Genomic DNA, 27794 nt, shown 5'->3' with positions numbered 1-27794 from the left:
AATGTCTGCCGGGTCAGCTGGTTATAAAATAATATACAGATTCGTTACATCACGAGTCAATGTAGGTCATCGGCAGATAATAATAGAGACAGATATTTTTAATCTGTGATAGCCTGATAAGCTAAGAATGAAAGTAGTCACGAAATAATAAATCCCGTCAAAATCAGGTCATGAATAAGTTTAATGATGAAATCATTATTTGAATTTTTAAACAGCAAAATCAAAGGCATGTATAAAAATGGATTTTTATTATTCTTTTTAGGTTAAAATTATAATTATAATTTAAGTAGATACGAACGCTGTTAAATCAACACTGAAAAACTACTAGCTATTCGCTATGGACCAAACCAGGAAGCTTCACAAGATTTACTGTGTTCGTATGATCTTTGTGGACCGTATAAAATCTAACCCAAGGCAATGAGTGGACCAAAGAAAAGGCGAGAGAAAATATAAGTCAGCAACGACGGCATGAACGTCATTCGATATGGAATATGAGGATAGTCGGGAGAAAAAACGCCCCATTATCACTATCTTATCATGCGTTCAAAGTTATTTTACCCCTGACAGGACTTTCTTTCAATAGAATAAGGGTCAAATTTCAAAGCGAACTCGGCACTAGAATGGACTGTACGCAGAATCGCAAACTACCACGGACTAGGGAAAAACGTGATTATATTTTCCCCGACCGCGACATCTTCAGTTTACGAATATGAAATGATTCGTTATATCCTTATTTCTGCTTATTGCTTCCTCAATATGTTTGCAAAGCGTGCATTTAACTGACATTTAAGAGCCAAATAATGATATGCTGTGATATAAGCTTAAAGGTTCCAAGATGTATTCGGAAATCATGGTAGAGATTGTAGACAAGAGTTAGATTAGGCCTTAGGTTAGATTAAGACTTTTGAAGTTCGCCACTAATAATACATATCGTTGGAGACAAGTCAATACTTAAATTTAAGTGATGGTCATCATCAGCTCAGATCCCATTGTCATTTTGCTGAACAGCGGTAGTAACGGTCTATGAAAAATATTCTAATTTTATTTAGCAGTTTCGTATTCTATCCTTAATTATGTCTGTCTCTACGTTAATGGATAACCATGATTGCGAAGCTGCCTATAAAATTCGTCAATCATAGGCATTGGACAATCACAGACGAACATGCTCCTAAAAGACTTCCACACATAATGCGAATTAGCATCGCATTACAGATATCTGCGACAAACATAAAACTTGAGAGGTGTCAAGGGACACCCGAATGGAACAAAGTTATTTGTTAAAAAATCCTGTATAGTGTTAAGTACATACATAATTTATTAAGTATATAGACTCAAAAATTTTTTAAAAAACGCCGTCTACTGACGCCCAGGAATACTAACAACGCGTCGGTTTATTCTCAAAAATAAACCGCACCGTAATACTATCAACGCCCTCTGCCCCTGCCATGCAAGTACTAATAAAAAGTGTCGAGGTCAAAATAATATCGTTCTGTCTAGCCTATCTAGCCTTTACGCCGAACGCGCGATAAGGAACTACGTTCCAATTAAAATGCAATTACGATGGTATGCGAATTAACAGTTTTGTGTGTGAGCCCTACGTAAATTATCGCTCGTATTGGGTTCATAATCGGACAAAGTGTAGAGGTTAAGACTCTCTACCAAACACAGGATCTGGTGTTTATTATTTTTAAGCATCGATCCCACGGAAACGCCGGAAGATTGTATTAAAAATTTAACACGTGTTTAATAAACGTTAATAAGTTGATTTAAGATGAGTGGAGTTCAAACCGCAGGTCAAGATTAATTTAGTGAAGACTGAAGATAGCTGTTACGAGCACGTTGAAAGATATATTGGATTTAAAGAACCAATCTTTATAATAGAGGCACATATAGTGTAAAAATCCATATCTATTTCTTAGATAATTTTTAAATTATGAAGCTGAAAAGTTCGTTTAATTGTTTGAACGTGCTAGTCTCACGAAGTACTAGAACAATTTCAGTGTAATTTGGCACAGATATAGAAATAGATCACGCCTCACGGGGAAGAACATAGGCAATTTTTTTACGGGCGAATATGTGTACGGTTACGGCAAATTACAACGTCAACGGCAATGTCTAATTGAAGCGAAACGAGCTAATGAAAGGGCCCCATACATTAACAGTCCGCCTGCAGGCTCTGGTCGGCAGGCTGCCTGACAGTCATTGACCGTCGATACAAAATCTACAAAATCTGTGGGGAACTGTGAGTCTGTGGTATTTTCCGATTAACGGCCAGGCGACGGCCTGCCGGCGAACTCCTTTTGGAAAACGAAACCTGAGTGGGGCCCTTTAATTAGCTCTATTTTCAAACATGAGACCAAAAATTTGCATCACACATGGGCAATAAATAACAAAAGTGGACATATGGGCTATGCTATGCCAATGTCATAATGACCTGGTCCGTGGTACAAAAACTCGAAAGAGACACTTAAGACTTAAGAGGATACACCAGGGGCGAGAGAAATTGAAAATAGGTATTTGAAAATGTATTGCTGTTTCACCAATCTCAAGTCTCCCACCGCAGAGCGCGATAGAGACAACACGACAAAAGTTCTAATGAAAGAACAGAAAATCTTCGATTCGTTGTCCGCTGATTCCTTCTCCAAAACTTAACCGATTTAAGTAATTTTTTCATTAAAAATTAAAGCAAGGCTTGAGCTGTTTTCGTGAAAAAATAGCAAAAAAATCACGTTTGTTGTATGGGAGCCCCCTTAAATATTAATTTTATTTTGTTTTTAGTATTTGCTGTTATAGCGACAATAGATATACACATTCTGTGAAAATTTCAGAAGTCTAGCTATAGCGGTTCTTGAGATACAGCCTGGTGACAGACAGACGGACAGACAGACATCGAAGTCTTAGTAATAAAGATATTTAAAAAAATTAGATACGCTCTATTTTGAAAGAGGAATCAGAGGACTATGCTACCTCGATTTACTGTATGTCTCTTTTACAATACACGTGCCTTTTCTTTTCTTTTGCCCGTTTCTTCGTTTAAAACTACTACTGCACCCGCGTTCCCTCTTAAGATCACTCGTCCAAAATAGATTGTGCAGTAATCGTTTTTTTTTAATTTCTTTTATAGGGCGAGGAATAGGCTGAGCGGATGCGAGTACGGTGATATACTATTTGATATTGGACTAGTGATCAGACGGATCATCATTATTCATTGGTAAGATCGCGATCAGACGATCACACGGTATTTAGTAACAATTACACCTACGTAACTTACGTTATTGGTAGAAATTGTAGATACACATGCACTGATTGCAACCTCAAGAGAAGCATATATTTTTAGAGCATTTTTTTAGGTATTTATTTCAAATGGTCTTATTAAAATATAATATGCTACGGCGCGGGGGCTACCATATTAAAATATAATATGGTAGCCCCCGCGCCGTCGCGTCGCCCGCTACCCCTCAAGTCATGCCCGGTGTATACCTACCATAAACAAATTATAAGATGCATAGTTTATACTCGACTGTAGCACTCAAATCAACCCATGAAACATTTATGGGGCGAGCGTGTCACCGTCAAAGGGCCATTTCGCGAGTCGAGTGCCACTAAACCCTTCAAGTGCACTCAGCCGGTGGGAAAGGACTCCAATCGACAAACTATCCATACTAATATTATAAATGCGAAAGTGTGTCTGTCTGTCTGTTACCTCTTCACGCTCAAACCGCTAAACCGATTTTGCTGAAACTTGGCATGGAGATACCTTGAGTCCCGGGAAAGGACATAGGATAGTTTTAATCCAGGAAAATTGTACGATCCCCGCGCGATAAACGAATTTTGGCGCAACGGAGTTGCGGGCGTCATCTAGTTTATTTATAAACTCATCATAGAATATGTAGAGGGATGGACTATCGTTTACTTCTGCGTATCTTATATCTTTAAACGAGCAATTCTTGTATATATGTAATAATGTATGTATAAATATAATGTATATATATAATTTTAGTCTCGGAATCGGCTCCAAAGATTTTCATGAAATTTAGTATATTGGGGGTTCCGGGGGCGATAAATCGATCTAGCTAGGAATCATTTTTAGAAAATGTCATTTTATTCGTGTTTTATCGAATACCGAGCAAAGCTCGGTCAAATAGCTATACCATAATATAGTCAACTTGCATTCCACAAAGCGACAAGCTAAGTAAGAAATCGATAATGATTTCATTTTGAAATAGGGCACCGTAAACGCAATGTCACTTAAGCGATGCATTCCCTTATATTTTTGATTTCCAACTTTGCAACTTTTCTAAGAACTGACTACCCAGATTTCTGAAATACATAAGACTCGATAAGTGCTAAGAAGTCGATAACAGACTAACAGCTCTACTTGCGAACAAAAGACAGAATTAGACAACTAGAACTCTACATAACCGATTCTAACCGAATCTCCTTAAGAGTCCGTATACGAAATTTTGCCGATTTCGCTGATTAACAGACGTGATTTAACAATTAAAATACAGTATTTCTATAAGTTTTAATGCACAACATGTAAGATCATTTTAATTATAATCTAATGTTGGAGCTAGATTTTTGTTTTTTTTAAGTATTTTTAAATAATCCTACTCAAACCCTCGACAGTTTTGTGATTTTTGCTGTAAAAGGTTTAGAATATCACATGTTTATGGATTGTATTGACGTCTTAACGGTATGAAAAAAATACAATGTACTGTTGAGAAAGTCGTCTATACAATGTTGGAATTACTTTTTACCACTTTAATATGAAATAGTTGAGTAAAAAAATATGTAACTCGGCAAAATTTTAGAGAAAATGGGCAAAGAATTGCTGTTAATTTCGGCAACTTGGAGCTGTAATTCATAAAAAGAAAACGACAGAAATAATCTATAGATAAAATTCTATCCAATTCGAGAAAAAAGAAAAAAAAAGAAAAACACGATTCAAAACAACCTAAATCTCACATTATATCAAGGCTGCCTTGCGGCGAGTAGAATATAATGTGAGATTTGGGTTGTTTTGAATCGTGTTTTTTGGCACAATTTGTTTTTTTTTTTCTTTCTTTTTTCTCGAATTGGATAGAATTTTATCTATATAGATTATTTCTGTCGTTTTCTTCAAAATTTCGGCAAAATTTCGTATACGGACTCTTAAAGTCATAATTTTTAAGGCGGATCTACTGTGATACCCTAGTTCGTCCCTTTTCTCTATCTTAATTCTATCTTTCCCTTTTTGGCTCTATTCTCTAATCTAAATAGTAAATTCTATGTTTTCTTTTTCGACAGCCTAAAAGGGCACATATTTGGCATATCACATCGTCTGCGGAATTTTTATTATTCAATCCAAAGGGAAAAGTGATAGAAACTGGAGCATTGCCAATGCCAAATACATACCTAGTTCTGACTTTTACCGTTTGAGCACGTAGGTACCTAACGTAGGTAAATTTGTACTAGACGAAAGGATTTTATTATAATTTCTTGTATATTACTTTGAAATTTTGAACCCATATTCCATACATTTACTATGTTTCTGTCTATCCATGTGACGAATCTTCATCATAAAATCGTATGGACACTTTTGGTTCCGGGAAACGACATAGGATAGATTTGTGTCCTAAAAAAGCATCAGTAAAAGCGCTTCTTGCGTCGAAAGAACGTTGCGAGAATCATCTAGTATAATAATTTTAAAAATTCTGAATGCTCTATAATAGTCTATACGTTTGCATTACCTTGATACAAAATACATATTGTCATAACTCACAAAGAACTTGCATTCTTTGTGCGAGTTTTTTTTATTGTGAAGTATTTTTTCACGCACCTTCCTTATAAGTTACCTACGCAGGAATTTAAATTATTTATAAGGCCTGGCATGCAATGTTTTTATCTTATTCATGAGATAGGTGACACAAACAGAGCCAGTTTCGGAATGATCTAGATTAAGTTTTTGTGCAAAAATATGAGACCTAACAATATCTTAAACTGTAGCCACCTGCAGCTGTAGTTGGTTTTGACAAAATTTTTCTTTCATTAAAATTATTCATAGCAATTAATAAAGTTAATTTTAACTTAAGAGCTCACATGACTCTAAAAATCAAACATCGTCCTTCTCTCTTCACACTCACGCCCGTCTTTCATATGCCAGGTGAAAAAGGACGGCGCGGAATCATCGCCGAGTTAGTTTTACTTGAATAAAAGACGAACTATAATGATTATGAAAAAAGTGTTTTGAGCAAATTTAGGTTATAACAATACCTTTTTAGATATTAAAAAATATTAAAGAAAAGACAGCAAACTTCGAAGATCCAAGCAAAAATGTGTCTAAAACAAGGTTTTTTGTAAAAAAGAAACTATCGAGCATTTTTTGAGTAATCGTGTTTTCGTCTTGAGCATTTAATCTTTATGAACTGAAGTTACTTGTGTCAAAAAATCAGTTTTCTAGACCTTACAGATTTTGAGATCTAGGTTAATGTATGTAGTCAAGTTAGGGTCATATGGGCTCTTAAATTTTAAAGAAACGTTGCACCTGCGCGGCGTCATTCATCACAATTCTAAATGGCTCCCAGAAAATGTAGAGCCACGCTTCACATAGAACTGCAGTCAAAATGTTACCTGCAACTTTATTTGCAGGAGATAGAGATTGTCATAATATTTGGTAGGTACTGTCTAATTCCATATCCATACTAATATTAATAATGAGAAAGTGTGTCTGTCTGTTGCCTCGTCACGCAACCGCTGAACCGATTTTTATTCAAATTGGATATGGAGATACTTTGAGTCCTGGCAAAGGACATATTTTTATCCCGGAAAAATGTACGGTTACCGCCCGATAAACGAAGTTCGGCGCACGGAGTTGCGGGCAACGTCTAGCAAAGTTTACTTATTAGTTATTTCGCTGTGTGGTATTTGGTACAACAAATACTTTCGCGATCGTATTACCAAGTTAAGCTGTTACTCCAAGTATCGGACTGAACTTCGCAAACTAATCTCATAAGCACGTTACATAAGTGTCCTGTACTAATGCACTAATCCAATTTGGCGTACTCGAGGGCTGTCCAGTGTCCTACTATTTTATCTGGGACTAGCTCTACCTACTTTAACGTCTGCAGAAATAAGTAGATATTTTAATACTTCGATCGCAGATGCCAGAAAATGCTTTTGTATTCTATTGTTGTCGCGATCACCGGTGCTCTTATGGGGCTTGAAAAATTAAATAATGAATAAAAGAAAAATAACAATTCATTCCAGCACTAGCGACAAACCAATATTTGTCACCATTGAACAGTTTTCAGAACCATAGATACAACTATTTTGGGACCAAAAAGTAAAATTATCTAAATCAGTCTAGCATTCTCAGACTTAAAGAAAATACTTCCATACTAAGTATGAAAGTCCTCAAATACTTATTTGAGGACTTTCAAGTAAGGAAGGTTAGACAGACCTTTAAAATGGCAATAAAAATAAAACGTTTGCCGACTGCTCTGACATTTCGAAGCAAAAGTATTCTAACCATTCTAAATGCCAGTTTATATCACAAGGTATGATAAAGAACGTAGATATTTTTAATTTCAATAACGAATGCCGGAACCGTGAACGGAACTGAGGTTACATAAGTAAAAAAAGGTAAAAAAATTCAAAATTATTCTTGTATAGATTAAATGCAACTTTGTCGCCAAAATTTATTTATTGCGCTGGAACCATTTTTTCGGCAAAAAAAATCTTGTCCTTTCGTGGGATTTACCCTACACCCTACTTAAAGTACCCTAGATTAAGTAGTAAGTAGTGGGACTTAAACCCTACACTAAAATCTATACTAATATTATAATTGGGAAGAGTTTGTTTGTTTGAACGCGCTAATCTGAGGAACTACTGGTCCGATTTGGAAAATTCTTTCAGTGTGAGCTAGCCCATTTATCGAGGAAGGCTATAGGCTATATTTTATTCACGCTAATACTAATAGTAGTGAAGAAATAGAGGAAAGTGTGGAAAAAACGGGGGGAAATTATTTGAAAGGGCTTATTTGAACGCGCTAATCTCAGGAACTACTAGTTCCTTATAAGTCGGTTTCGGCGGTTTCATCGTGAAGAGATAGAAAGACGGACATACTTTCAAATTCATAGCGTTAGTACTTAATATGGATTAGGTAAGATGAAGCAGATTCGTATCTTGCTTAATAATCCCTACGCAAAATTATTCCATCCTACTTATTACTTTGCTTCTCGGCGCTTACTTATATGTACTTTGTTTGCGATTTCCAATTTATTTTATGACTAAACTTCTTTATACAGTTATGCATGTGCCCGAACGTTCAGTTATTAATTTTACTAAATCTGATACATCGAGGGTTGAAATTCTAAGGATCAAAGATGAACAATGTAATTAGTAAATAAGCTCTATAAAAATATTTTATGTATTGTAATAGTAGGAGACACATCTTACATTATATTATACAAGCTATTTGACCGAGCTTTGCTCGGTATTCGATAAAACACGAATAAAATGGCATTTTCTAAAAATGATTCCTAGCTAGATCGATTTATCGCCCCCGAAACCCCCTATATATGCTAAATTTCATGAAAATCGTTGGAGCCGATTCCGAGATTCCAATTACATATATATAAACAAGAATTGCTCGTTTAAAGATATAAGATAAGATTTTTAAACATATACGGTCTTAACACAAAAAAAAAACTAAACATCTGTTGAACAGTTGTTTTGAGACCATTTTGTACTGAAGTTTTCTCTAATCAACTGTTCAACAGGTGTTTAAATCTTTTGTAGTAAGACCGTTTATCGCAAGTGCGGATATTTTCATAAGAAAGAGATTCAATGTGAAATCATAAGAATGAGATTCAATGTGTTACAGAAGTGCAAAAAAAAACTGCACTAATTAAATTCGCAGTGCAGACAGTCCTTTAATGGACCAAATCTCCTACCTTTCTTAGGGTCCATGTTGAACTTCTTCCTGCCTATGCTCATCTGTTTGGCCTTGCTGTTCTGTTTGCACTCCTCCTGGCCGTCCAGCGCCTCCAACTCCGCGACCACCTCACCGAGCTCATCTTTGAGTTGCTGTAACAACAAGAGAAATACTGTAGTAGTGTAGCACGTCCATCGTGGGTATCGCAGACACAATAGATTTTCAATTGTTATACGACATCATGGTGCCATTGAAAATCGAGTGAATGTTAAATGTTTTGCAGACAAAACCATGATACGTAAAAATATGTCGCTTCATTGCATACTAACTCACACGCCAGTAGAATAGATTCATCAAAGCCAAAATAAAATTATTACAAGTACTAAACAATAACATTATCCCCATTCCTTAAGCACCATTCTGTCACAACAGAACAAAATAACATACTTATTTATTTTTTGGCGAGATTAATTTAAATATATTATCTACCTAAATTGTTACCTGCCTACAAACTAGCGAGGGGAAAAAAACTAAAAATAGAGCCAAAATTTAAACTTTAACAGTACATGTAAGCTAGGGTTAATAATTACGGATGACTAATTACCGTCAACACGTGTTCATACAAAAATCCCTTTCATGTCGTACATAGCACCAATTTAGTCACCAGTTAGGGGAGATCGGTTTTCTACGTTTTGATAAACAACCCTAGTTAACACGAAATAGTAAGCAGGTGTTTATTTTAAGCGTCTAGTGAGTAATACTCAATTTGGTGATAGTTTTAATACTAAAAAATGTTGAATAAACACTTACAAATAAAGTTTACTCAAGGAGGTATGAATGTTCGTGACAATTACTCTACGAAGCGCTAACTTAGCTATAAAACAAACCAAGAATCATGCTAGAGTAAAATTAACTAAGGACCTTCAGACTATACATTATGATCTACTGCTTATATTTAAACTGTATGCTCTTGAAACTGTAGGAAATAGGAATTAAATAAGCAACTGGAAGACAAAACGAAAGAGTATTTGAATATAAGCCTATCGAGTGCAGTCTCTTCTCTTAACAATAATTTAAAGGACTCCATCAAAAGTTCAACAGGTACGAAATCACTTGTATCGGACACAATACATTCTATACTAGATACTCTAAAAATCAAAAGCAAACCAATGTCTTTTGTTAGGAGATAATACTTCGGAGCGGTGCGCAGTGCAATATTTTTTTTCTGTAGCCCACATTACAATAGAAAAATATCACAAAGCGAATTCACAAGCAAAGTTAGTCTAGCTGAAAATAACAGCAAGCAGTGCTCGGACTAATAATAATCATGCAGAGGCATTCTTCAAACTTACGCCCGCGGCATACTTTTCGTTGTAGTATTTCTATAAGGCTTTTAGGCCTTCAGAGCATAAGACAACTAAAAAGTGGAGTGGAGTCAGAGTACACAGAATTATAGAGTATGCCGACTTAGAACTGATGTTGAAATTTTTAAATTTGACTTATTATAACAAAAATCGTCGCTAGGGTTGTTAACTTGTTACCTACGAATTTAAAACTATGACATATTCATTGGACGTGTTCCTCTTTGGTCATATTGTTGTTTGTGTTTTAATCACATGCGATTAAAATTGTCAGAATCCAAATTTGAAATCTTTATTTTTAATATTTAAAAATAAATTATATCAGCCAGCGCGAGGCACATTCCGTTCATAATCCTAGTGAAACGCGACGAATTTGACAGATATTGAAACCTGTCCGTTCCTTTGCAGTCGAACTACTGGTCGTTATGTCTATTGTGGTGGAGTCATAATATTTAAACATTTCCCCCCTTACTAATAAACGCTGTTTAAGCTTTGAATAGTTATACAGTGTTTTGTCTTCTTCAACCCAATTAAAAATGTCACTTGTGTGACAGGAACAAAACACTGTATAACTATTCAAAGCTTATACAACGTTTATTAGTAAGGGGTAAGTTTGGAAACTCCAAAGAGTTGCCTAACAAAATGTTTAAATATAAGATTGGTTAATTCTATTAATTTAAAGGAAATTCTTATCTTATACCTTCCATGACGAAATCTTGTATAATTTCTATTTCGTTCCTTCACAACGACTGCAAGGATCTCCATGACATTTTGATTCCATGGGACTTGGGAGTATAGCGATCTATACGGCTATACGGTACTCGGCGAAACATGGCGGTAGCGGTCATTGACTTGTAATTTTCTATATAAGGGCATTTTCAAATGTCGATCCTGGCGACACAGGAGATACAGTGGTGGGAATGTGTGGTGGGCCAAAGCTCGTTTAAAAAAAAAAGGGCATTTTCAAAAAAATGTGTACCCCCTGATTTTGCCTTGTCCGTCGACTTTGTTAATTTATTTTGTTGAGATAAATAATTTTTGACAGAATATATTAATTTAAGTGAAAAAATTATATGTTTAAATACATGTATAAATTGTCGTCTTGTTGTTACTTTACTAAATAAAAAACTTAAGAAGGTTTTAAAGTATTTAAAACCATCAAATATACCTGTCCCCTTCCCAACTAAGATGAGATAATGATTGATTTTAAAAAATATCCAGTATTGGAAGTGATTTCTATACATAATTTAAAATCTCAAAAGTCAAATGTATCAGTTGAAAGTATCAATTATATATTTTTATATGTAATTTCTTTTAAAAATTAATTTGAATTTAAAACGAAAATTTTAGTCTTCCGGAAGATTCCTTTTTTTTTGATTTGAAGATTGTTTTTTTTTTGTATAATAAACGATCCTATTACATTATAGTTGTATGTTGTAATGTTTTTGACAGGGAGTCAATGACCGCTACCGCCAGGTTTCGCCGAGTACAGTTTAGGTCTTATCAATGAAAAACTGCGTATTTTTAAGCTGTTTGTGTTTGTTCTTTAAACTTAGATCAAAAGAAGGCATCTCAGGCACTACTGGGACGGTCTCTATTTATCTACGATCAAATAACAGGCGGATGCGTTGCAACAGCAAATTGCCAACAATCTATTGAAGGCATCGAAGTAATTTGATCATAAAGGTGACTTACCAATCCTCCGGCAGCAACCGCGACCGACAAAAATTCTAATAAAATTACACCTTATGACCTAGGCTATAAGGTTTCATTTCTACTGACATTGGCCTCGCGACACATGCCGTTTTGTAGTGGCGTAGAGCAAAATGGAAGTCTGTCATAAAGTGGCATTTTATTTGCTTTTTGTTGGTCGCAGTCGCTGGCAGTACAGATCGGAAAGCCACCTTTAACATAATATAGGAAGTGATTCTCACGCACTAATAATGTGGTACATAAACTGCACGAGCGATTCATTAACCCACAATAATATTCATAGTATTTAAATACACGATGCGTTCAGCCGAGAACCGCTGATTGAAAAGCGATTTACCTTATTACGTTGAAAATAAATACTTATTAATATAATTTTAATTGAAAATTATAAACAAAATCCATACTTTTATTATAATAATAAGTGTGTCTGTCTGTCTGTCTCCTGGAGACAGCCAGATCCTGTAGAATGCACTAATCGTCATAGTGGCATTGTAAACTCACAATGAGTAATGTAAATTTTGACGACCTCTGTGGCTCAGTGGTGAGCGCGTTGGTAGCTCAAGCCGGGGGTCGCGGGTTCGAATCCCGCCGACGGAACAAAAAGTTTTCAATGTTCCCGGGTCTGGATGTGTATTAAATATGTGTATGATATAATAAAAATCTTAAATATATGTATAGTACATAAAAGTATTAAATATATTTCCGTTGTCTGGTACCTGTAACACAAGTCCTTTAGGTACTTAGCACGGGGCCAGACTGACGTGGTGTGAAGCGTCCATAGATATTATTATTATATTATTATTAAATTGTAGAGTGACTCAACCAACTCATAGGCTCTATTCGATAGAGGGACAAATTAGCAGGTTAAGGTTAATGATTATTTAAGTTAATCACTAATTATGACAAATTTGTGTATGTATATTTTAAATGTATTGATTTTTCTACCATTTTTATACTGTCCAATTCCTATGAAAAAATAGAAAGTGTCCTCACACACGTTGATTTGAGAAATGGACTGGATCGATCATCGAACAAGGATCATTGCATAATGTTGCATAAAACAGTAGAATAGTACTTAGTACTGGTAGTTAAGACCTGTATTCACTTTGATTAGTGATAAGTGCAGGTGATTAAAGATTAGAAGAAAGTAAAGTGTGGACTAGTGCAAATGCTTTCTCCTAATCACTAATCACCTGCACTCGCACTAATCAAAGTGAGTTGGTAGTGGTACTACTAATATATATTCTGTGGTATAGGCCTTTAGGTAGATATAATAGTAGTAAGTTAGGTACACAATACCATGCTATCGATACGGTCTGCGAGCTTCTAACATCGTTTGCGGTCGGCAACCCATGCTCCCCGGGGAATACACCTTCCCTGTCTAGACTATTGTGAAAAACAAAGACAGACGACAATTAGTACGGCTGAATGCTAAATATTTTAATCAGCCTTTGTTCTTTACGAATATGCTTTAGAATGAGTATAGTGAACTTAGTGAACATCTATGATTGTTATTCTAAAGAAATTCGAAGTTTTGGCTTCCTAGTTGCTAACCAACATTATATTTTGGTTACTGAAGTGAATAACAAGGTCAAATCAAAGGTAAGTAAGTGGTAAAGTAGATTAAAAAATATTTTTTTTACGGTAGAAAAGACAATGTGAAAGGTTGACAAAGGGAATCTTACACATTCTTTCGCTTTTCTACTAAAGCTATGTTAAGCCTTCTACAACTTTGGTCATCGATTACCAGCCACACGAATTTGCATACAAAGTTGGGCAGCCATTTTATAATTCCCTATTCTGTCATTTACGGTCGTGTTCCAGTTTCGGTCCACTCCTTCCCTGTTACTTTGACAATACGTCACAGCCATACCTAGCCATTGTCCTGTTTAATAACGTCATACGGCTTTATGGGGAGACGTTCGATGGAGACATAATATATTTTATTGCTTAGGTACAGAATCCAGCAGTACGTGACATTTGAGCACCTTCAAAAGCAACGTGCTTCGCAATGTGCCAACATTACGAAAGTGATATTAAAATAAGTATAATATATAACAGTAGGTACTCTTTGTTGCAAGAACAACTCATTTACTGGGACAACAATAGGACAACTTTCTAGGCGTGAAAATAAATACTAAGAGTCAAGGCCTAGTCTAGATCACAGCCACCTTCGCTTTGAAGGAAATGCACAAGCAAGACTCGAGAGAATAACCTGCTGCGAAGAAGTGAATGTTAAACAGTACTACGTCCTTGTGTAAACTATGCTGTCGCCACTCATTGTATTTAGTGCGTTAAATATAGTCTAGCATTCCTTGCATTTTAAGGTTGGAAGCAAACGGGCTATTGAAAACCGCGACCAAAGGCCATCGTCTTAAATATTCTTCCAAAGCCAAGTAGCCTTGGGTTTCGCGCTACCAAATATGCTAAAAAATCGATGAGTTTTAAAGGCAATACGCAAACTGGTCGCAGTCACCAGTAAGTAGCCTGTTCGCGTGGAGCCTAAAGCATCAATATTCAGCCTGCCTAGCATACGCCAACGAGATATCTCACTCTATGTTTTCTCGATGTTTGATGGTTTGTCTCTTCATCTCTATTGACCTTAGCATGACAAACATTTTTTCTCGCGTAGAATCTCTCTCTATCATCGAAATAACACATATTTATAGAGTTTTGTCGAAATAATGTCGAGATTTTAACATTATGAGACGAGTAGTTTTTAATTATTTCGAGAGTGAGATATCTCGTCGGCGTATGCTAGGCAGGCAGGACTTCGTTCCCATAAAACTATGAGTATCTGTGAGTCAATATCATATTTTATTAATTCAACACCACGAAGATACTCTTTTTACACGGAAAGCCACACGAGTCGCAATGTAAACGACAAACGCCTAGTGCCTATACGTGAGCACTAGGTTTATAACGGCTCGTTTAGACTAGTTTTTTGTCGAGTACCGCAGGTGCCTGCAGAAATTTCTTTACCAAGAAATGTCACTTAGAAATCAGCTTCGTTGAAGAGACCGGTTGAAAAATTGTTTTGGAAAAAGGAACGAGTATACGAGGAGCAAGAAAATAGATAAATAATGCAGGTAAGTTTTACCGTACATAAATTATTAAAATTTACATCTAAAACTACAAAAACGTGCCAAATATTATGAATATTTAGAAGCTGGAAAGAAGAACAAGAGCAGATACGTCATACGACAGGTTTGGAAATTGGTAAAACTCCCAGTACCTACCTAGTATGCCACGTAATAATTTCGTAAAATGTGGTGTGGTAATATTTTGCATAATGTATAAATTCAGCAAAATTGCAACAAAATTGTGTCAGCAAAAAACACAGCAACAATCCTCCGCGTATTAGTGAAAACCATAACGAATACAATAACTTAAAAACGTTTAATTTACGCAAAAATAGATCTCTTGCAAAGAGGCATGTGGCCTCAGATTACTATGCATAAAATACTAGCCGTAAATCTTAATTGTTTTCTACACTTTGAATTTCCATCGGAGTCTGATAAAACTACTTCGGACAGCGATACCAAACATCCTTGGATCCTATCCAAAAAAATCCAAATTTCGTAACTTTCTCCAGAAAACCGTGAAATCCTTACCACTTTTTACTGACCCTTTCACCAATAAAAGTGAACGTAGCATTGTTCACGCCGATAAAGTAATTCGATATGACGAGAATGTGATACGCATTGAATACGAAACCATCGGATGGACTGTAAATAATCTTAAACTACCGACAATTGCTTCTAGAAGCTAAAGAGATATGTTTTGAAACTATAACATTATCAGTTATTAGTTATTAGTAAAGGGTGAATTTGAAGGAAAGATAAAAGCAAAATATTTTTTAATAACTTCACATCTAAAGAAGGACAAGACGAATCCACGAAAGTGCGCGATAATTTATATTTGGTACCGATTAAAAACAAGAAAATGTTGAAATTATATAAGTTTATCCAATATATTCAAGTTTTCCTTTAGCCAAAACATAAAATTTATCTGCTTTACTTTGCTAAAGTTAATCGTGAGCTTGCGAATATCCCCTTTTTCAACGGACTTCTAAGCTGAGGGTTTCTAAAAGCGGTATTAGGGAACGACTTGAGAATTAAAGTCTCCTAAATACTACCTTAGAAATTCCTTGGCTTAGGGGTTTATTGGCATGGTTCTTCAGTTTATACTGTGAAAAGGATCACCACTTTTTTCCCTTAAAATATAAACAGAAACATTTTTATAAAACAAAGGACTTCTAAGATGTAATGTAATTCTGTTGTTTATTTAATCTTTTATAGCTCCACATCCTCCAAAACAACATTTCACATATTGCCTAATACACTCTGCTTTCATTTTTCGTATCTACAACACAATATAATTAATGTTACTACATTTTCCTGGTAGCATAAACAAAACGAGCCAAAAAGGCACTCCATCTCTGAAGCTGCGATAAATATACTTTATTGCCTTTCATTCGTACTTTCGAGAGTCGAGTCGAATAAAGGCATTAATTTGGAGATTTTTCAGATAAAATATTAAATAGATAAGTGCTAGTAAAAGCCGGCAATATGCATACATTTAGATGTAGTTGAGAATTATTTTGCAGACATTCCCCCCAATCAGACTGTTGTCTAGACCAGAGGTTCCCAAAGTGTGCGCCGTAGAAAGCCAAGGGGGGCGCCGCGCGCCGTGAGTCGATCGTCCATCATTACCCAAAACCACAAAATAAAATAATAATAATAATAGTATGTAAAGCCTAACCCTAACCTAATCTAGCTCTCATCATTAATAGTGTTTATTTATGTTACATATTTTTGTAATAGCTAATTAGAGTAGGGCGCCGCCGCGCCGTGACAAAATATTGTGACGTGTAACTGCGCCGAAGACTGAAAAAGATTGGGAACCCCTGGTCTAGACGCTAGACGGCGAATGTAGAGGCTAGTTTACAGTTATAAAATTGTGTTTAAACTTCCTTCTGATACTTGCTATTTCATTGTTGTACTTTATAACTTTTGAATAAACTGTAAACTATCTTCTATGGTATAGATAACACTTATCATCATTTCCATCCTACTTAATGCGATCTCTTAAGTCTTAATTATCTTGTATACAGTTGATAACAAGGAAGACGATAATTTTTGTCAACTGTGATCTAATGCATCATATTACCCTGGATTTACTTTTGAAGCAAATTTTGATTTCAATTTACGAATTTTGATGATTTCAATTTTGTCTCCCGAATAAACTTGAATCGAATTCGTAACTGAGTTAAGTTAGAGTGCAAACTTCTTCGTTAGTTACGAATTGAGCTATCGTACGGTCGTGCGCTAGTGTAGGTTTTACTCGAGTCTTAGGACTTACTCGATCGCGTCAATAGTATTAGGAGGCTTGTTTTGTTTGTTTTTTTTCTGTTATGTAAACAGCTATTGTTTTTGGCACACGCCGCCGAGACACTGCGATCAATTGACTTATAATTACGCAACCGCGGTCACACTTTCCTAAATTTGAGCGTTACAAATTCAGTGAACTAATATCCGGCGATTATGGTTATAAAATATTACAGGTCGTTATGGTCATGCAAATTGTTGTCGTAAATCGTTAGTGTGGTTATAATAGCTAAACCCCAGTGGGTTTAGCTTTTATTATCATTAGATAAATTATAGTAACTTATTATTATGAGTAATTAAAATAGGATTAGGCATAATATATGTACATGAAGCATATGGATTATGGCATAATATATAGGCGTATAATGGGTTAATTCTGTTATTCTTTATAACTTGAAAATTTGTTACAGGCTTGACTCTTGAGAATGACATCGGAATGCTTGATTTATGTATATTCCAACATTACACAGAAAAAATTACATAATTATTATCAATAATATTCATATAGGACATCGAGTAAAAGTTTACTCGTTGATTTACTGTAATTATAAGTTCAATTAAAACATTTCGTAATAATTATGTGTCTTATCTACAATGTCGTATGAATGATTGATTAGGTACATTAATAAAACCTACTCGAGTACGCAGAAGTAAATATATCAGCAGTGGTCACTGGTCAGTATTAGCCCGGCCGCACATTATCCGAAATTTCTGATCAGAAATATTCGGTCGCCCGCCGGAACGCACTCTGTTCATACATTTTGTTGTAGACCCCGCATACTATTAGAATTCTGATGTGTCAAAATGTATGAGCAGGGCGCGGCGTCCGAATTTTTCTGATCAGAAATTCGGATAATGTGCGGCCGGGCTAAAAATTAAGAAGAAACATTATCTTAATAATTGTATTATGACCTTACCGAATTGGAAAATAAAATAATTTTTTTAATACAGAAAGCTCATCTCTAAACTACTGCAACCACATAGCAAACGCCTCAGAGTTTCGCAGACAATCAAAAGCAACCGTTTCATTAATAAGGACCGCATTTCAAGGTTCACGGATTCAGCCCCAACATCTTTCTAGGATATTTGTAATAACACGGACAATGCGCATCACGATACGCAATACGTCATAAATCAAACTAAACACCAATATAAATCCACATCAAACGCGATGTCGCAAACGGCAATCATGTAATTCACGTTGCAAAGATCTGCCGCCATTAGGTCTACGTGGAGCATTGGTCAACTGCATTACGTTGTTATTTAATTAAGGACACTTCACGGGCTAGTACGGTGTTCTTGAACCGTCCACATTCTGTAAACTAGGCTAAGTGAGCTAAGTCACAATCGCGCTATCAAAGTTTTGCTTTGGCCTAATCAAGCATGCCACCTCATTTGGTCACCCCCTTTAGGACTTCTACACATATTTCCACGAGATGCTCGAATTATCAGCAGCAGAACTGATTTGGTGACATTCATCAAGCGAAGCTGGTTGGTGGCCGGCTCGACCGGAGAAATACCACGTTCTCACAGAAAACCGGCGTGAAACAGCGCCGAGTGAGTGAGTTTACCGGAGGCCCAATCCCCTACCCTATTCCCTTCCCTACCCTCCCCTATTCCCTTCCCTTCCTTTCCCTACCCTCCCCTATTACCCTATTCCCTCTTAAAAGGCCGGCAACACACCTGCAGCTCTTCTGATGCTGCGAGTGTCCATGGACGACGGAAGTTGCTTTCCATCAGGTGACCCGTTTGCTCGTTAGCCCCCTTATTTCATAAAAAAAAACATGTTTCTTTTGTACGCGAACAATTGCGCTACAATTTCGCTACGTACAGGAAACTCTCAGGACGCTAATAAAATCAATACGCGCGTCAGAAAGTGAGACGAGTTGCGAATCCTTTAAACTTTCCCCCATTAATTCACTTTCCCTGCTGCTGCGTTTAGTTACAATTTCGCTGCCGGATACTTGCGAAATTTCTATTGTGATTGTTCAAAATATAAACCAATTAACTGTATTTACTCTACATATAAATGCCAAAATCAGCGCCTGTTTAATAAAGTTAGGCTCTCTTTTATGACTATTATGTCCTACCACTTTACATGTACCATGAACAGGAAATCTTAGGAATATGAAAAGTCCATTACCTTTAAAAATAGAGTCCCAAATACAGCGGCATCTGATAAACGACTTCAATTTGTGAACTCCCCGGAGCCCACATTTCACCTATCACGTTACAAGTTAACCCCTCATGCACCAAAATAAACAAGTTATGTGTTCCATTAGGCTCATTACACTGACGTCTGACTCACTGGAGTCATTTTTTGATACAAAACAAACAAGTATCGTCCTACGAGGCGGATGCGTTTGCATAATATTTCGCATCCTCAGTATAATGTTCCTCCTTCATAACATTTAAATGAGCGAAACCATGTCCTTATGCAGCTCGTTCTGTACAAACGCCTCAAGTTTTCCATCCTCCGGATGTTACGAATTGGTAGGAGTACTACTTAATTACTGAATATTGATATAACTTATTCTGAGTATAAACTGCCTAACCATGCATGATGCATCCTAACTTATTAACCTGACCTGAAATTACGCTTTTAATTTTTACATACACGCAAAAAAGTTAGCAGCGACTAAAATCATAGTCACTGTGAATCAAAAGCTTTTTATAAATATAATATGCACCTATTTAAAATTAGTATAAATCTCTAATTATTCAATTCTCTAATTATTCAAATCCATGCTTATTTACAAACTATATAACAGAAAAAAAAAATGAGAAGAGGAGATTCTAGTTCTCGAACAGTTATTTTTCTAGACTGTCGTTACAACAATTCTTCTAATTTACTTATGGTTACGTTCAGGAACTAGTTTTATTGATATGTTTACGATCCGCGTTGTATTTATGAGATGACATCAGCAAATGACGCGTTCGATGGAGTTTACATTCATTGAAACGGTCATCAATATATTTCATCGAATCCCCGAACGCTAACTGCCTTTTGCCGGTACACATTTCGTTGTTAAAACATTTTCAAGTGCCCCAGTGATATTTAAAATGGCAGCCATTTGGTTTCGGACCGGTGGACTGCCAAATCTAATATTAGGCGCAGCCAATTCTGATGTATTGTCTTGCGAATTCCACTTTGAAATTGATGGCGCAAGGAGATTCTTCGGTCGCATCGAAGCCATCTTTAACTGTTGACGTCAAGCGTTAACTAGAAAATAAACGAAATTTGCCGTCAATTCAAAGGAGCATCTATCTCAATAAACCGTGCCAAGAACAATCGGCCCCGAACATTATGCAACTGCACCGTGAAAGGTGAACACGCAAGACTGCAGGCGTCAGATGTGAACTATGACAACAATGAGTGTTGGTATGAAACTTCTCATATCAGAACCCAGTTCGCTTTTTGTCCGGATTCTTCGTTCGCTACTTTTATGGCAATTAAAACAATGGAAGAAAATAAGTTAGAAACAAGTGAAAATCGTTGAGAAACGTTTGCAACACTCATCCTCCACACTCACAACTTTTGTCTCTGTAAGGTGTAACATAGTTTTCCCCTTCTTAAAACAGCTATCCTCCAGCTATTTGTAATGAAGGCAAGGTACAGGGCAAATGAAGTGTATAATCAGGATTAACAGCATTAAGCAAATTCTACAGGTTTCCGTTCGGTGCGAATCCTTACAATTTTAGTAGTCTAAGTCGGGATAAGGTAAATTATCCGTCCTACTACACCAGTATCAAATGGAGCATTGGATAATCCTTGATCCTAATTACTTTGAAACCATCATAGGTGCTGATTTGCTGAAGTTATAGCGAACCCTTTCTGTGCCCTTCCCACAAACCCGATGTTATAAAAGTTCGTTTAGGTGGTAGAAATCATTAAAAAAAGTAACGTGTTGAGTTAATAGGTAAATCACGCTGCCTGTTACCTGTACGCCTGAAGGGTAAACTGGCCACGTTGTTTGTTTAGTATTACCAACATCGTATGATGAAGTAAGTCAGTAAGAATGCTTAGGTGCGACCTCAGCGTGTGACAAGAGCTGACCTTCAGTAACACATCAATGTAATGACATTAACGATTCGCAATAAAATCAGCAATTACATCTACTGCGTCATTTGAATTTCAATTAGGTGGATCGCTATTCGCAATACATCCTGTAGACAGCTACTAAGATTTTAACGTTTGAGCACTCCCTTTTCTTTTGTGTAGTTTGTGTATAGTTAGATAAAAAATAAAAATAGATGAATACAGGTAAAGCTAATTTGAATAATAGATTAAAATACAGTAAAAAAGCCTTAGCGTTAGCGGACGATAAGACCTTTCATAATATTGGCTGGAAAATATTATAAGAGGTCTTATCATACCATGAAATTATTTCTCAAAATTTCACCCCGATGGGGGTTAAATAAGAGATAAAATTCAATCTACTTTACGCGCGCGAATCTATGAGAGCAAAGAGCTTACATATCCAGAATGATCTGGAAGTTAAGGAGTGAGATTTCATTGGATTACAAGTTGCAAATGATCTTAGGAAAATTTGCAACTTCTTATTGGTCAACATTGGTCGGCTGCCAAGTCAATCGGATGTTTAATTTGGGGTAACCTCCTGGGAGTTCAATGCAGACGGTCTGGAACTCAAATTGGATACAAATAATGCAAGCAGCAAGACTTACTAACAAGAAGACAGGTTGGTACATAAAGCTAGCTTAAAACCCTTTAAGCATTACCTTACTACTAGCTTGTACCCACAAGCAAGTAGTAAGTTAAAACTTGAACCCGACTAGGTACACTAAACAAATAAAATTTTGAAATAAAAGCCTGTCCGAGAGACGGCATACCTACCCATCTAATGACACCTCATTTGTTAAAATCAGATCAGAATTTTAGCCACTACGAGAGCATATTATACAATTATACATAGTATTACATAGGTCATAGTTTAACAAAATCATTATTCATTAATCATTACCCTTTTGGGCTCGCTATAGTCGGGTCAAATCAACGTAAACCACGTTAAACCAGTAAATTAAACATAGTGGAAAATGTAGCGTCACAAATAAACATTAAATTAGCATTTATAACAGTGCTGTTTGATGTTATTTGTCGGATTAAGAACATTATGCTTTAAATTAACGAGAAACCAGAGAAATTAAAGCTTATCGCTGGTTTTTCGAATAACACCGAATACATTGAACTTGTGTACCTATATAATATGTAAATTATATACATATAATATGTGAATCTGGCATTTGTAAAAATATTTAAACCAGTGGACTTGTTTGCATTGAAACCTGTTTGAGTGTTACTAATTTTATACACGATTCCGTTTCCAAATCATCAACATCACTAGGTCTGTTAATAATCAGTAATTCAGTAATTCAGTAATCATTTAATATTAATCATTAAATAAATAAATTATTTAAATAATAAATTTATCAATTATTATCTATGCAAATATACTAGGTTCAGTTTAAAGTTGTACTTTGAATGTAACATATCAAACAAATCTTTCGTTTCAATGAAAGTTTTTATATCTACTTTGATTATAAAACTATACTGGCTAATTAACCCATCATTTGTGACCGTTCAACTGTTCCCGAAGTTTCGCCACAATGTCCGTCTCTAGACTAGGCTATAATAAGTTTTTCATTCTTTATAAAAATGTAGGATTGCTCTTTTAAGTAGCCTGAGAGTTACTATCCCACCAAAAACATTTTCATGTAAAAATGTTGCCAAGATAAGAACATAATATTATAGTTCGTCGTGTCAAAAAGTAGTGAGATCTCATGTAGAGCCAAGTTTCTAACCTTACCAAAGCCACCGATTTTGACTAATGTGTAGAGTTTTTAGATTCTTCTCGTGCGGCTGACACATTATAATATTATTATCAAATATTTTGCCGTGCTTTAGGGTAAAATTAAGGTTTTTAGATTTAGGGTTGAGTATGTAAGGTTAGAAACTTGGCTCTACATGAGATCTCACTACTTTTTGACACGACGAACTATAATATTATGTTCTCATCTTGGCAACATTTTTATATGAAAATGTTTTTGGTGGGATTTCATTTCTTTTTGTAAGCTGGTTTACGTTGTTTTTTCTTTTGGTTCATTTTTTAGGGTTCCGTACCCATAGGGTAGAAACGGGACCCTATTACTGAGACTTCGATGTCTGTCCGTCTGTCTGTCTCCAGGTTGTAACTTAAGAACGGTAATAGCTAGAGTTGAAATTTTCACAGATTATGTATATCTGTTGCCGCTGTAACAACAAATACTAAAAACAAAATGAAATTTATATTTAAGGGGGGCTCCCATACAACAAACGTGATTTTTTTGGCCTTTTTTGCTCTATATAAATAATGGCAACAGGTAGGTACTTGATTTTTTCTCAAAGTCCTTAGTTACATGTCTACTTTAATATTTAATAATAATATTAAAATAAAATAAAAAATTAAGGGGGGCTCCCATACAAAAAACACAAATTTTTGCCTAATTTTGCTCTATAATGGTACGGATATAGGTTAAGTTGGGTTTGATAATTTTTATGTTGTTTCAGTACTAATATTATGTTACATACCAAATTTCAGCTTTCTTAGACTTCAGGAAGTACCCTAACAGTTTTGATGATCGGTGAGTCAGTGACCAAATTGTGGATTTTTGGACACCTATAAAATCTAAAGTATAATAGCTACGATATTCAAAATTTGCGCATTTAATAACTATACCCATGTCATTATATCTTAAAAATTTCAACTATCTGGCATTATTCAAACCAAAGTTACGAGGGTTCAAAAATACGACGAAACGTTTCGAGAAAAGGTAGGTAGTGCCCTTGCGCGCTTCGCTTGGCTCATCTTGGCGGGGGCATAGTAAAAACATGGGAGGACAATATTATGAGAGATAGTACAGCCACAATAGACATTACAACTACCAGTAGTTCGACTACAAAGAGACAGGTTTCAATATCTGTCAAATTCGTCGGGTTTCACTAGGATTATGAACGGAATGTGCCTCGCGCTGGCTGATATCATTTATTTTTAAATATTTAAAATAAAGATTTCAAAATTGGATTCTGACAATTTTAATCGCATACAGTGCCAAAACACAAACAACAATACGACCAAAGAGGAACACGTCCAGCGAATATGTCATAGTTTTAAATTCGTAGGTAACAAGTTAACAACCCTTGCGACGATTTTCGTCATAATACGTCAAATTTAAAAATTTCAACATCAGTTCTAAGTCGGCATACTCTATCATTCTGTCTACTCTGGTACAGTTGTGACAGAGAAATTACTAGAGATTAATAATATTATGTCTACGAATCAGCTATCGATTTTACCTGGACACGCTGTTTTTTTAACCTGCTTCCAAAAAAGAGAATCATAGTCTGTCAAGAAAGTGAAGAAATTAAAAAGTGGCAACATCGTAGTGTCATCCCTTTCAAATCAATGAAAAAAAGGATGATACTACGATGCACGATGTTGCCACTTTTTAATTTCTTCACTTTTTTGACGGACTATAGTTCGATACCATACATTTTTATTGGGATTCATCACTAAAAGTAACATGTCAAACAACGACAAGCCTAATTGCGGTGCGCTAGTTGCATAAACTTGATTGCCTTGTGTTGCCGGTTTTGCCAAAATATTTCTCGAATAGGATTTATCGTATACCTTCCCGCAAGTCTAAATCACGTTGCCGCGTTGCTTAAAAGTGTAAGCCGTATTTGGGTGTGACAATAGCAGTAAAGTATAACTTTATAGTAGTAAAGTTAGAATATTTTTTTAAATATACAGTCTTATTTCTATCTATTTAAAGGAGAACTGCTAAAATAGCTGGCCCTTTGTCAAAACTTCATAAAAATCTGCGGACTTAAGGAGTGAACACACTGAGACGGGCCGTGCCGGGGCTCAGCGTGCCGGGGCTCATCGCAAAAATCCGCTTCCATACAATTTGTATGGAAGCGGATGCGCGTATCGCACACTGTGTCGGGGCGCAGCGGATTTCCGCAATAGGAATTGCAAATAGAGAATGTCTAAATTTATTACATGTTCAGAAGCAGAAGTAGATAATGGCAGAAAAACAATAGAGCTTAAAGCATTCCATTAACTTTAGCAGTGAGCACTTAATACAATATTAAACTCAACCACATTACAAATATATTCAGTAACGTAACTCAGCAGTAATATTCAAATATTACAAGAGCCAAGTATTGTAAGCTCGCACCAAAATTCTACATCGTTCAGAGAGGTGAGAATGAGTTCATATTGTAGATAGAGTTGAACGTAACCGCAACGTTATCGCATATCAAACATTGTGACAATTCCCATACTTTTGACTTTTGCTTTTCGACAGCGTTTTAACACAATAGACATAACTACCAGTAGTTCGACTGCAAAGAAACGGACAGGTTTCAATATCTGTCAAATTCGTCGGGTTTCACTAGGATTATGAACGGAATGTGCCTCGCGCTGGCTGATATAATTTATTTTTAAATATTTTAAATAAAGATTTCAAATTTGGATTCTGACAATTTTAATCACGTTTTTTTTTTAATGAAATAAGGGGGCAAACGAGCAAACGGGTCACCTGATGGAAAGCAACTTCCGTCGCCCATGGACACTCGCAGCATCAGAAGAGCTGCAGGTGCGTTGCCTGCCTTTTTAAGAGGGAATAGGGAAGGGTAGGGAAGGGAATAGGGTAGGGGATTGTGCCTCCGGTAAACTCACTCACTCGGCGAAACACAGCGCTAGCGCTGTTTCACGCCGGTTTTCTGTGAGAACGTGGTATTTATCCGGTCGAGCCGGCCTATTCGTCTCGTCTCTCCCACGTTTAACATGTGGCAAAACACAAACAACAATACGACCAAAGAGGAACACGTCCATCGAATATGTCATAGTTTTAAATTCGTAAGTAACAAGTTAACAACCCTAGCGATGATTTTCGTCATAATACGTCAAATTTAAAAAATTCAACATCAGTTCTACGTCGGCATACTCTATCATTCTGTCTACTCTGGTTTTAATTACGTAGCAGTCTACAGAAACTATTCTCACCCTCAGCTGCTCCCTAAAGTTACCTCAAAAACCTTAGGTGTGCGTGCGCCCGATCTAGTATGAAGATAGCCTACTGCATAACACTTATACTGCGACTCCACAGAGTGCAAATACGTTTTTTGCTTTAACCAGTCCTGCGAACCTCGCATGGAAGTAAATTAAAGAGCTCTATGCAGGGAAATCAACACAAACCCGCGTTGAATTATAAAAGCATAGAAAATATAACCTACATAGAAGAGTTTGTGCGCTCAAACATGCTGTATGAGTTAGGTCACCCATTATGTACTAGCTGTATAAAGGTATAGCCTTTATGTCATTGACCACTTCGGTCCTATGGTATTATGTTGCTATTCATGCTAAAACCATTGCACTGCTTGATAAGGACACGAAAATACTGAAAAGTTCTTTGAAACGACGTACAACAATTCTTCAGCCCCTAGGCCCTATCCTATGTACCGGGACTTTAATGTACATTTGCGTCAAGCGTGAAGAATTAACAAACAGACACACTTTGGCATTTATTAATATTAGTATGTGTATCAGAAGAGCGCTATCAATTCATTACAATTTGGACTTTGTCCAACATACATTTGCAGATGTAGAGACAATACAAGAGAATCAATAATCATAAACGTATTGTATGCGAGTCACACTCACACGAGCGATGACATATTATTAAAGGTACCGTCGAATAATTGGAACGAACGCCGCGACAAAAATATTTGTTTTATGGATGCTTTTAGGTAGAGTACGTAAGATACTTTGTTATGTCTACAATATTGTACTAGAAAACGGCAAATTCTTGCTCTACAGTAGAAATAGCATTCAGTAGACCTTTTTATACTAGACCGCCCGGACCGAATCGGTCGCACACACACTTAAGCGTGATATCAGATAACTTATAGAGAGATCGCAGACGACAGACTTTTGGTGCGTGTTGTGAGTCTGCGGCGCCCGGCATACAGTCGCGACTGTCGGCATGGCCGCGAGTCGCGACATGCCGACTGTATGGACGCCGCAGACTCGATCACACAAAAAGTCTGTCGTCTGCGATCTCCCTAAAGAGCAGGACAATTAATATACAGTACTAGCTGTCCTGGCAAACGTTGTTTTGCCATAACATGATTTTCCCTGTTTTCCTGTTTTCTCTTGAAGTTTTTTCTGATTTTTTTTCTATAGACCTCACGGAGCCCAAGACCTTTTTAACGAATGCAAATGCACCGTGGAAATCGGTTCGTGCGCTCTGGAGTTATAGCGTCAGGAAGGAAAACCCGACTTATTTTTAACCCCCAACAAAAAAGAGGGGTGTTATTATATATTAGATAGCTACATCAGTGTTAAGCAC

The 27794-nt window shown here is 36.3% G+C and overlaps 1 protein-coding gene across 5 annotated transcripts in view; it reads right to left on the bottom strand.

The window, feature by feature from the left end:
* The window catches only part of LOC121732652 (cytohesin-1), an 83953-nt gene that overhangs the window by 27260 nt on the left and 28899 nt on the right, over window positions 1-27794 (bottom strand). For all 5 annotated transcript variants that reach the window (XM_042122609.1, XM_042122607.1, XM_042122606.1 and 2 more), the window contains one exon: window positions 8937-9069. In XM_042122609.1, coding sequence (XP_041978543.1) covers window positions 8937-9069 — 133 coding nt within the window. The remainder of the gene's footprint in view (window positions 1-8936; window positions 9070-27794) is intronic.

This window comes from Aricia agestis, chromosome 12 (genome assembly GCF_905147365.1).
Source record: "Aricia agestis chromosome 12, ilAriAges1.1, whole genome shotgun sequence".
In the NCBI taxonomy this organism is placed as follows: Eukaryota; Metazoa; Arthropoda; class Insecta; order Lepidoptera; family Lycaenidae; genus Aricia; species Aricia agestis.
Note: the sequence above shows the minus strand (reverse complement) of the source record. Positions and strands in the feature narration are given on the sequence as shown.